Below are 12,618 nucleotides of genomic sequence, written 5' to 3'. Positions count from 1 at the left end.
AATCTCAACATGTCTTGTTGCTTTAGTTTAAATTGCTAGTATCCAAAGATTGTCATTTTCTCAGAACTTGCAAAGAAGACTTACAGGGGAATAAAGTCCTAGTATGAAATTTCTGTACAGCAGTTTGATTTGAATAGTAATTTGTCAACTTTGCATAGCAAGATGTTTATTTTATTACATAGCAATTTCTCCATAACAGTTGCAATGCAATACCAGTGATATTTGCTTTAAACCACAAACACACATGAAACTGGCTAAATTTTGGAAAACTGTTCTATATTCCAATTCTTGTAAATTCGATAACGTTGCAGTTAATAACCTTGAATAGCCAAGTTTGACTTCATACAATGATGAAGAAAACCAGTAAAACTTTGTTCTTTTTTCCCCCTTAAATGTTATTACTTGATGAAGAAATGTTCACTTGTGGTAGAAACAATTACAAGGTGTCGTAGTTTGCGATACTGTGGTCTGTCCTTGAGTGACACTCTAAAGATACCAGGCATTACCTAGATGATGCAAACAGCCACGTGAAGTACACAACATATTAATTATTAATGATAACATATAAATTGATGTAGAGGCTTGAAGACTACAAAAACGTATTCATGACGTTAGTGTAAAATGTCTTCGAGCCTCCAGGTTGCTATGGCACCATGATGAAACCTTCTTGGTATTACAACACACAAGAAGGTCACTTTACAGTGCAAGAATAAGTTCCTAACGATGTCACTTAGCATTATTATGTTTTTTTATGTATGTCACTGTATAGCTGACAATTTCTTTCTTTCTTTCTTTGTGCTGCTGTAGCATTAAAACGGGGCTGGATTGACCAATGGGCCATATGAGCCTGGGCCCAGGGCTCCTGATTTAGAGGGCCCAAGAGAAAAAAAAGGTAACAATCAAAAGGAAAAAAATATTGGAAATGTGACCTATATCAAAATATTTACAAAAAATATTTTTGAATAGAATTTTGTTTGTGCTGCCAGTTCATATTACTTTCCAAATTATAGGGTTATTAGATATATTAATGAGATCTTTACCCACGTTAATGCACCGTACATGTTAAACTGTGTTTCTTGGATTAAAATTTAAACACATCCCCTGCTTCGAATACCATAAAGCTCTGTGGCCCCAAAATTTATGTATGACTCGTTGCCCGACAATAAGGTTAATCTTACCCTATATATAAAATTGTAGAGTAGAGAATGCTAAAGAAACACATAATGGTATTTTGAACAATGTCTTTGATCAAACTATTTTCAGAGTATTATCTAGTTTGATAATGTCGGTAAATGTTAATGCTTGCAAACGTTATTCTTGAAATTGAGTAACAAAATCCTTTATTCTTGTTTGGATAATGTGTCTGTGGGCAAACAGAATTTTGAGATCAATGTCATGATTCTGAAGCCCCCTCACCTTCAAGTAGTGTTGTTCACAATGGTAGCATCAATTTGTTCAGGTACCAAATGTTTCTGTGTGATGTTACAGTATATTGTGTCACTAAATACAATCTCGTTCGCATTAACTGTTATCAATCCGAGATTAAACTGAACCAAATTCTCTTTTTTTGACATGGTACATCTACCATGCGTTAAAAGACAAAAGTCAGAAGCAAATTTGCATTAGTGGAGGGTTGGGGGCAGGTGGGGTTGGGGGCAAATGCGACCGACCTAAACATTGCTCTCAATGTGTTCCAGGATCACAAGCCACATTTAAATAATATTATCTAGTAGCCTACATAGGAGAGGTGAAGGGTGCCAGACAGACATCAGATTAGGTGTAAATACACTGTACATAAGTATCAGACAGGGGGAGGGGGAGGGCAGGGAGGATTGTACATTAAACACTTTTGTTTTACAAGTTTTTAATAGGTTTAAATGGAGAACAAACTTCCATTATTTTATATACAATAGATGTCATTTTTATCACCTAAACTAAGTTTATATGAACCACCCACCTGAATGGTATGTACACATGTACAGTAACTAGCCAGTACTTAAAAATATGGCAATACTGAGCTGCTCTATGATTTGAGATTCTGTTGCACAAGTTAACAATTCAGTCTGCTGTGTGCTACATCTGATCATGATCACATGGAGAGCTCTTCTGCACTTGAGACACAGCCACATCTATAACTGTCACCATAAAACCTCACCTCCAAACCCTCTCTTCCTTCTCCTCCTCTAACTCCTCAGCTCCCTCTTGACATCTTCATTCCAATTTCACCTTCTTTCTTAACTCAATGAGTCTTCTATATCACCCTGAAATCCCTGTTTCATACTTTCTATGTGAGCCAATTTGAGTAGATAAACCATGCTCTTTAATACCCCTAATGCTACTCCATGTCAGGGACAAGCATATACTGTACAACTAAACATATACAAATCAAACACTATCCAATCTCTTTTGATACTGCCACACTATTTGCTTTTGTACATTTTTACTTTCTTTCGAATATATGTTAGTTTTAGTGTATTTCAAATTAAGTTTTATAGGGGATTAATCAAATTGAAAACAATCTATTGATCGATGGATCATTCCCTGTCCCAATATTACCACTTCCTGTACTCTATAAAATACCATTCCCACAGACAGGGTTACTTTCCGTTTCTTTCTGCTTAGGCCTTCAACCATGGTAACTATTTGCACACCTGTACTTCCTCCCTCAATCTAGGCTAACACTACCTGAACAATATTCCTGAAGGTAACCCCCCCTTGTCATTTCTGTAGCAGGTCTCACAGAACCTGCACACTATTCCTGAAGGAAACCCCCTCACCTCTGATTCCTGTAGGTCTCACAGAACCTGTACACTACCCCTGAAGGTAACCCCCTCACCTGTGATAAATCCTGTAGCAGGTCTCACATAACCTGTACACTATTCCTGAAGGAAACCCCTAACCTGTGATTCCTGAAGCAGGTCTCACAGAACCTGTACACTCTTACTGAAGGAAACCCCCTCATCTGTGATTCCTTAACACTATTCATGAAGGTAACCCCCTCACCTGTGATTCCTGAAGCAGGTCTCACATCATCATGAACTGCCACCGGCATCTGGTAAGAGCGATACCTGCCCTCCAGGCCCGGAATTTGCCTTACAGTCTCACCTGAGCAAAGGACGGTGAAAGTTTAAACTGTTAGAGAGGCTGGAATCGTAGCATCAACGACTGTATTTCAAATATTTTTAATATCATTGCCATTCCTTCTGACGTGCACCTTCTTTTTTTTTGCTACGACGACCACCATGGATAAATTTGTGACAGGGTGTGACTGTTTTAGTGTGAAACATGAGGATGACACAAACAAGCACAGGAGACTGGAACAAGCTCACAAAGTAGGCAACACACCTCTCCACAGACAGCTTAAGGCACAAATACGTAGCTTATAAGATGGGCTGTACAGCCACACAAGGGGGTCAGTTTGGACTGGCTAGACCAAGACCAATGGTGCTGGCTAGACCCAGAACAATGGTGCTGGCTAGACCCAGAACAATGGTGCTGGCTAGAACCAGAACAATGGTGCTGGCTAGAACCAGAAAAATGGTGCTGGCTAGAACCAGAACAATGGTGCTGGCTACACCCAGAACAATGGTGCTGGCTAGAACCAGAACAATGATGCTGGCTAGGACCAGAACAATTGGTGCTGGCTACACCTAGAACAATGGTGCTGGCTACACCCAGAACAATGATGCTGGCCAGAACCAGAACAATGATGCTGGCTAGAACCAGAACAATGCTGCTGGCTAGGACCAGAAAAATGATGCTGGCTACACCCAGAAAAATGATGCTGGCTAGACCCAGAACAATGGTGCTAGCTAGAACCAAAACAATGATGCTGGCTAGAACCAGAACAATGATGCTGGCTGGACCCAGAACAATGGTGCTTGTTACACCCAGAATAATGATGCTGGCTACACCCAGAACAATGATGCTGGCCAGAACCAGAACAATGATGCTGGCTAGACCCATTGACTCAGGAATTTTAAAATTAATCAGGAGAAGGACGGAGAAGGAGAGGTGGGAGGGACGAGAGGTCATGATGGCATGAAGGGTATGATATTGTTACAGATTTGTGGAAAGCTGACATGCCACTGATGATGAGGAATCATTAGGTATAACTGACTACAGGAAAGCATAATTTTTTATCTTGTTGCCAAACGTGTTTTGGGAGACAGAAATTACAATTTGGAACATGTACTTGCAGGCAATTAAAAGCAATGAATTTACACATAGCTACAAAAGATTCATTCAGTCAACTGATGAACTGATTACATGTTATAACTTTGAAGCCAGTAACTATCAATGGAGGAATGTTCCAAAGGAGTATTTTTTCAGGAGAAAAACAAATGGTAGAATAGGTAAGAAAATGGGTAAATCACTGTTGTATATTAATCTTACGTTTCCCTTTGTGTTCGTGTGACACGGAAAAATATGATGCAAACCTAGAAATGGCTGTGTCAATTCATCTGATTTCCAATCTAATCTAATCTAATTTATTCCCTGGATGTTTGTTTCCAACTGTTTTTATTTCACTACTGCAAACCTGATGGATAAGTAACTTCCTGCTCTCTCACAATTTGTTGAAGTTTGTTGCATAACTACACCACCTTTACAACACTTCACAGGGTAAGCGATGCCCAATTCAATACACCACATTCACACCTCACAGGTTTGCAATGCACAGTCAATTACACCACATTCACACCTCACAGGTTTGCAATGCATAGTCAATTACACCACATTCACACCTCACAGGTTTACAATGCACAGTTAACTACACCACATACACACTTCACATGTTACTGTTCAATCTCAATATCTGCTCTCACAGCAACGGAGTATGCCAACAAGTTGGGCAGCTGGACCAGCCAGGATAAATGCACCCTCACAAACCCACATAACTTTACTTCGACTGTTCATCTAGGCTACTCTACACTTATGGTTAGTGAATTCTGCCAACTTCTCTCAGATTTAGATCGTGAGAATACCATGTGACACAGACAGAAACTTTTCTGCCTAAAGTTCCTCTCGATGCATTCTGTTTTCTTTCAATAGCTTGAAAGACTATTTCATAAAATACAAAACATCTGCAAGGTATTATGAAGACAAGGACACAATCATGCACAAAGAGATTTCTGCAAAGCATGAAAACAGAAACATGGACAAAAAGACAGCTGAGGAGAAGGAAATCTCTGCTAGAGAGGCTCGCCATTCAACAAGAGAGAGGATGTATATATATGGTATGACTTTAGATTAATAGAAACACATATCAAACCAAGAAAACAGAAAAATCTACAAGCACTTGTAAGCAAAATCTTTCTGTATTTGAGTAAAGATGTCTTGTGTAACATCTCAACAGTTACCTTCCCCCTCCCAACAACTACTGACTTTAATAAATAATGGTAATACTACACCATTCCAATATAGTACAACACACACATTTATTATGATCTGTATGTACTGTCTGAAGTAAAGTTTCAACCAACACCTTCTATGACCCAGGTAACAGCATTTTTTAGCAGTCAAAATATTTTTTTTTGGAAAGATTTTTCTGCCTCTGATAAGATAGAGGATCTGATATTTATGCATAGGCATAGCTTATACTGCACAAAACACATAAACACAATGATGGGCAAAGAAACAAACAAAAAACATAAAAACAAAGAAACAAATGCAACAGCATGCAATCATGAAAGCAGACTGTTATGTCCTTCCCACATATTCAAATTTAAATCATTGATAAAATACTACACTAATGAATCAAGTTGATGAATTCTATAATCGGCAGTTTAACATGAAGCTTAGCAACTATTAGAAAAAAATGGAACAAATCTTCTTCAACTGTTTAACTGACAAATGAAAAATTATTTAAAACATTAATTCATCATTGGGTAGAGATTTTGGGTGAAAAGAAGTTAGGACAATGTGCTAGTGTGATTGAAAGACAGTGATCGCATATTGAGCCATGCTTGCTAAATGTTATGTTAAGCTAAATGACTGCAGCTAGTGAAAGCATGCAATTATGGGAACTGTAGAGGGGGAATGAGGGGGGGGGGGATTGGGCTTAAATACAAGAACATAAGGAAAGTGAATCTAGATCTTTCAACCATGTTCTTAGATGACAAGACAACATGCTGTATCTCTTTATTCTTTAAAGTTTGTCAAAAATCTGAAGAAAGAGCCGTGGTTCTGAGCAGACCCATCTGTTAAACATGTTTCAAATATCAAAACAAAAACTTGAGAAAACAGTTCAAAATATCCTGATATCCATCATAACAAATATGACAGTTGGTAAGATCTGTGTCATCACCCTCCCCACACCCCCTTCGCAAACCCCCTCACCTATACGATATTCTCTTTTTCCTTTTCAAGTACATCTACAAAAAGCATGAAACCATCGTTTCCATTTTCCACCTCGCTTTTTTTCTTTTTTTCAAAGCCGATGTCGCTTCTGTGAAAAGAGTACTAAGAAGCAGACCATCTTTGGTCCGCCCAACTACTCACCGGGTGTGACCTCATCCAGGGGAATAAAGAAATCGTTGCCCCTATCAGCAGTGGTATCACCCATCCTGAAGTAATCCAAGTCTTCGGTGATGTCATATTCCTCCGCCTCCATGTCCGAGTCATCGTCATCATCATCGGCGTCATCATCCTCCTCTTCATCATCGTCCCCATCATCATCCTACAAATCAGACCAGAGATTGCAGAATATTTATTTCAGAGTGTTACACTTGACACCAGACGGGTGAGATCGGTTTAACGTTGCTCACTGCTGGCAACGACAGTGACGGCAACGATAACGTGACGTTTCGATTTAAACAGTTCTTTTTAAGTTGATAGTGATACCTTTGCCTTTTGTGATGTTTGATACTAAATTCATGTATCAACAAAGCTCACTAGCTGGACTCTAGAGACATCTAATTAATTACTCATCAACCTTATTTGGTAGACAAATCTCGATCAACTGCAACGTTACCTGAGTGATACTCGTGCGTTTTGGAAAATCACTGCCAAAATTGATCAAACTCAAAAAAAGCTGCTTTATGTAGAATGAAACAACTATTCCATATCACCGGAAAACATCCATCATGGAATCTCTTGTGTCGCACTCACACACGCACACACACCCATTCATACACGCATACGCCATCATGAATGCAAAGGTTACGATTATCATCGAAACCCAAAATTGGGAGGATGGAGGAAGGGGAGAGGGAAGGAAGGAGAAAAGATCATCTTTTATCTCTATCAACTACAACAACATGAACATAGAAAAACTTCTGAGGCTATGTTTTAAGCACATCAGATTATCACCGCAGAGATTTTAATTAAACATCGCTTATTATGCTTCCAAATAATGCTAGTATTCAACTGATTTAGTTCCCTACCTTGCTTTTCAATTTTAGTGCTTTTCAAGTCATTTACAAGGCCTAAATGTGAGAACAAAGTGACCAAGTTTGCTACAAGTGATGCAAAGCTGGTGTCTATTGCTCTATCTCTGTTTTAATCTGGCACTAAAGTAAGATTGTAAGTGGCAGTAAGATACCAATCACTATCAAACTCAAAAGTGCTGAAACAGTATACTTTGAGATATATTTACAATATTATTATGATTTTTATTATTACTTTTATTATTATTATTAAAAAAGAACACCAAAAAGAAAGAAATAGGAACAACATCTCCAGTGAATTCTATAATATGTTGATTTTCAAAAACTTAAAATAGGTTGACTTGCAATCAAATATTGTAGAGAAAACACAACGATGTCAAGTTAGGTCAATTTGATGCAAACTGTGTGAATGCTTTGTGCGTGTACTGGTGTGATTTAAACAGTTCTTTTTAAGTTGATAGTGATACCTTTGCTTTTTGTGATGTTTTATACTAACTTCATGTATCAAACAAAGCTCACTACGTGGACTCTAGACACATGTTTACATGTTCTCTAATTAATTACTCATGAACCTTTATTCGGTAGACAAATCTAGATCAATTGCAATATTACCTGAGTGATACTTGTGAGTTTTGGAAAATCACTGCCAAAATTGACCAAACTCAAAAAAAGCTGCTTTATGTAGAATGAAACAACTATTCAATATCATCGGAAAACATTCATCATGTCTTCTCTTGTGATCAGACCAGCGACTACGAAAATGTTTCCAGAATGAGAGCTTACGTGATGAAATAGGTTCAAGCTTGCCCTCTGCACTTTTTCAGGGGTCGAAGAGATTTTAACGGCGACCTTATTTTGCAAAACGTTCCACAATGTTAGCACAACAGTAAAATTCCAAACAATATAAGACAGTGTCTGTTAAGTACAAAGACACAATCTGTTGACATTGGGAAGCAACTCTGGAAGATGAGTTCCAATCTCTTACCTGTCCTTCTTCCTCGTCAGCTCTTTCAGATTCACTGTCTGCAGCCGAGTCGTTTTCCTCTTCGACTTCAAAATCTTTACGAGAGAGAAGAGCAATTAGTTCATCCGGAAGATCAAAGAATGCAGCAACTATTGACACGATTCTATGTTCTGTTCCTAGTTTAAAGGACCTTTTTTCCATTGAAGAAAAAACAAATTACATACTAAACATTTTCCGTAGCCGTAACGATAAGAACATTGATGTTTAACACAGCGTAACCGTCTGGTAGAGGGTAACGAGGTAATTCAATTGTTTCACAATTTCTTCTCTTTTTCAAAATACTGATCATGTCTACATATGAATTGCACCTAATTTTCAAACTATTTTTACTGGTCTCAACAGTTAAAACCTAAAACAAAACACATGCTTTCAATACCAAACAACTGGTGTTTTTAAATTCTCAACTCTCAACAACAAAATGACAAAATAAAAAATATGAAAGTCATGGGAAGGATTCTTATGGCCATGTGTTAAGGTTGTTTGAGGAGAGAATCAAGATGGGTGAGGTCACCAAGCCACTGAACTTATGACAAAGGGGCCCCTTGGCATTCTATCATATCATCTTTTATCAGTCTCCAAACAATGACAGATTTTCACAAAACTGTTGCTTCTTGTTGTAAGGATGACTCCCTGGCACGTCTGCAACCTCTGAGGGCTTACCTGGTATCACTGGTATCACAGGCTCTTCCTCCTCCTCCTCCTCTTCCTCCTCCTCTTCATCCTCCTCCAAGGGTTGACTCTGCATCTCACTATCTCCCGGGGTTGGTTCTATGTCCGCTCCATCCTCTGTCATGGTAATAACCATCTCATCCTGGGAGGCATCTTCTCCTGGTCCAAAACAAAAATAGGAGAGTCAGCACTCACTGTTTTACATTATCATCTTTAGAAGCAAACATCAGACAGTCCTTAAACAGAGGCCTAATCACAACATGTAGTCAAAGCTTTGGCCAGATCACATCTCCTACAAGTACTAGAGAACTTACCTCCTTGATTCAGAAAGCTGGACTGGAAGGAGTCTAGCCGCTCCGGTCCGGCTGCTATCAAAGTCTCCCCTAAGACATCTGGTCCTCTCTCCTGTTGGTCTAACAACTCTCCAACAATCTCCTCTAATTGAGTAGTAACCTGAAAACAAATGGGAAAATTAAAACTAAACTGTATCCACATGACTGCAGAGTATTTGCCTCATGCTTTCGTAATCTACCCTTAACACTGAATGTGACAGTGTTGTGTTTGGATAATACAGGAGAAACATCCAGTTATCTGGAGATACAACCTCTGATTGTGCAGTCAGAAAGTAATAAAATCTGGTTTGATGGTCAGTTTGTCACATTTTTTCGGTTAACAATAAACTTATCACATCCCAGATGATGAATCATGTTCAATCAAGGGAAACAATAATGTAATATCATGCACAAGAAACACTAGAATATATATAAAACCAACAAAACCCCCCAAAAAATCAGTTCATACAAGCATAATTACCTCCGATTCCATTTGGCTCACCGTACTGTTCCCTCTCAATGCACTGCCTGCTGGGAAAAATTGAAATATTAAGAGACTGAAAGGAAATACAGCTCCAAAGAGAAGGTATTGGGAGGAGGGAGAAAAGGAAGAGGGAAGGAAGGAGAAAAGATCATCTTTTATCTCTATCAACAACAACAACGTGAACATTGAAAAATTTCTGATACTATGTTTTAAGCTCATCATAGTATCATCGCAGAGATCTTAATTAAACATTGCTGATTATGCTTCCAAATAATGCTAGTATTCAACTGTTTAGTGTCCTACCTTGGTTTTCAATTTTAGTGCTTTTCAAGTCATTTACAAGGCCTAAAATGTTAGAACAAAGTGACCAAGTTTGCTACAAGTGATGCAAAGCTGGTGTCTATTGCTCTATCTCTGTTTTAATCTGGCACTAAAGTAAGATTGTAAGTGGCAACAAGATACCAATCACTATCAAACTCAAAAGTGCTGAAACAGTATACTTTGAGATATGTTTACACTATTATTATTATTACTTTAATTATTATTTATTATTGGTATTAAAATGATGTCAAGTTAATTTGAATACTATGTCAGTGTCAGTGTGAATGCTATGTGCGTGTATTGGTGCGTACAACACAATAAAACATCATCTCCTTACCGCCTGTTCTATTCCTTGAGCTTCTCGACGGCCGCAGTAGGTCGTTCCTTCCGAGTTTGGATTTGAAGTGGCCCTTAGAGCCGGGTGGTACTTGATTGACCATTCTGGACAATGTATCTAATGGTTTGAGGGCTGAATTGACAGTGTTGGCCATGTTGGGACTGGACAGATCCAGGCTGTGAGTGATACGAGCTAGGTCGGTCACAAAGCCCTTCTTCAGTAGCAGTCTGGTTATGTTGTTGACGGAGGAAGTGGGACCCTTCACCGCCCCTGCGGGCGTTGCGGCGGTACCGTGAGGAGGGCTGGCAGTAGAGGGACAGGCGTCAATCATCACACTTATCAGTACTGAAAACAGATAAATCAGACACAGTTAAATACACCAAAAAAACGAGTAAACACACAACATACCTTCTGCCAATAGAATGCAATTTTGCAAGATGATGAAACTGTACATTAAATAGAAATTTGTCTATATCGTGATCTTGAGAAACCTATGAAAACACTATTATCTATTAGCGTTGAGCGTTAGCAGCAGGGGTTATATGATATGCATTGTTCTCTTTGCAAATTATCAGGTCACATTGAAGACATTCACAGATTTCTACTTATCTTTACCACTAAAGGGAAACATGCCACATTAGAGACATACCAAATGTTAAGAAATTCAATGAAAAATCTTGCATCTTCAAATGAGTTATTCTTGACATTTAATTATGTATAAGAATAGTGCTCTTGGAATCAATCATTGTTAACTTTCAAACTCTGTTAAAAAGGTAAAATTTATCAAATTTTTGCCAGTAAAAATTCACATCAGGTCAAAATGTCATCAATGCTTTGAACTTACAAGTGAGAGCTTGGATTCTCAAGTGCTTGTCTTTGCACTCTTGAAGTGACAGAGCCCTCTGCAGGGCGCCTTTCACCTCTGACACGAGGGTTGCCTGGGCCTCAGGACTGTGATTACAGGATGCTAGACTGGCCAGAAGTAGCTGTGCCTGAGCCGGGCAATCCTTGTCGGTAGATTTCTCTGTTTGTGGCAGGAGGTTATCCAAAATGAAAGCAAGAGCAGATCCATCCTGAATAAAATGAAAAAATTGAAGAAATTTGACGATTATACGATTCTTCAAAGCAAAGGAAAGAGACTTAAGGTAACATCCACGAACGAACACAATGGAATTGGACAAAGTCACAAATTGACTTTCCCATTATATGAAGTAGATAGTAAGGGCATGACTGGCGCTTCAGATACTCACAGATAATTTGCATAGTATGAAAATCCAAAAAACATTCCGTAATTCATATTGCACCTCCATACTCGTCGCTGGCTAGGACTCATGGACATTTAGAAAAACATTTAGAAAAACATTGACATATTGCAAAAATGAGTCCCTTAGTAATAATAATTCTCCTTTTCATTCAGAAATAACAAATCTTCATAGGTTTATCACTTAAATTTCAGAAGCAACAAATATCAATCTACTTTTGCAAATCAAATCTTCGATAAGCCTAACTGACCTCTTTTGCATGAGGGGTGCTGCAGACGATGAACTGGTACTGTGACACAAACTGGGCGCACCCGATGTACGGCTTCACCAGCTCGGCCAGGAGACGTAACACGGCAGATTTCGAGATGAGAGGCTTAGTCTTGGCTTCGGGTGTCGTGGTGACCGTCAGAGTCGTGGTCTTCTTGGATTTAGCAGACGACGTAGACGGTAAAGATATAATTGAACTTGCCTCTGGTAGCTGGGGAACGACAGAAGCAAACATTACTTGAAATGCCAACCACATCCAAAACCTACTAACGTTTTTGATGCCGATTCGGTTTGGGGTCTTCAAGCATAAAAACGTATCTACAGTAAACATAAAACATTATCCGACAGGCTTCCGCAAAGATTTGTCAAACACTCAAACCTTAATTGGGTCTTTACAACTGAAATCATGCTGGGGCTGCACAAGTTCATGTTAAATCATAATGGGACCTTCAACAAAGATATTTGGTCAGGCCTGATGCAGAGGCTACATATCAGCCCTAATCTTTCAGCCCTATCAGCCCTAAATATATCTTT

General features: G+C 38.8%; 1 protein-coding gene across 2 annotated transcripts in view; it reads right to left on the bottom strand.

Moving 5' to 3' along the window:
- Window positions 1-12,618, bottom strand: part of LOC139962167 (E3 ubiquitin-protein ligase HUWE1-like) — an 84,371-nt gene that overhangs the window by 25,288 nt on the left and 46,465 nt on the right. Inside the window, exons 47-55 of one of the 2 annotated variants that reach the window (XM_071962127.1) lie at window positions 12,068-12,295; window positions 11,400-11,628; window positions 10,556-10,900; window positions 9,895-9,941; window positions 9,396-9,534; window positions 9,073-9,240; window positions 8,374-8,447; window positions 6,502-6,679; window positions 3,004-3,105 (exon numbers count right to left, since the gene is read on the bottom strand). In XM_071962127.1, the coding sequence (XP_071818228.1) occupies window positions 3,004-3,105; window positions 6,502-6,679; window positions 8,374-8,447; window positions 9,073-9,240; window positions 9,396-9,534; window positions 9,895-9,941; window positions 10,556-10,900; window positions 11,400-11,628; window positions 12,068-12,295 (1,510 nt within the window). The remainder of the gene's footprint in view (window positions 1-3,003; window positions 3,106-6,501; window positions 6,680-8,373; window positions 8,448-9,072; window positions 9,241-9,395; window positions 9,535-9,894; window positions 9,942-10,555; window positions 10,901-11,399; window positions 11,629-12,067; window positions 12,296-12,618) is intronic. The other variant, XM_071962128.1, reaches the window with a different exon arrangement.

This window comes from Apostichopus japonicus, chromosome 20 (genome assembly GCF_037975245.1).
Source record: "Apostichopus japonicus isolate 1M-3 chromosome 20, ASM3797524v1, whole genome shotgun sequence".
NCBI classification, from domain to species: Eukaryota; Metazoa; Echinodermata; class Holothuroidea; order Aspidochirotida; family Stichopodidae; genus Apostichopus; species Apostichopus japonicus.
This window is presented reverse-complemented; position numbering and strand designations above follow the sequence as displayed.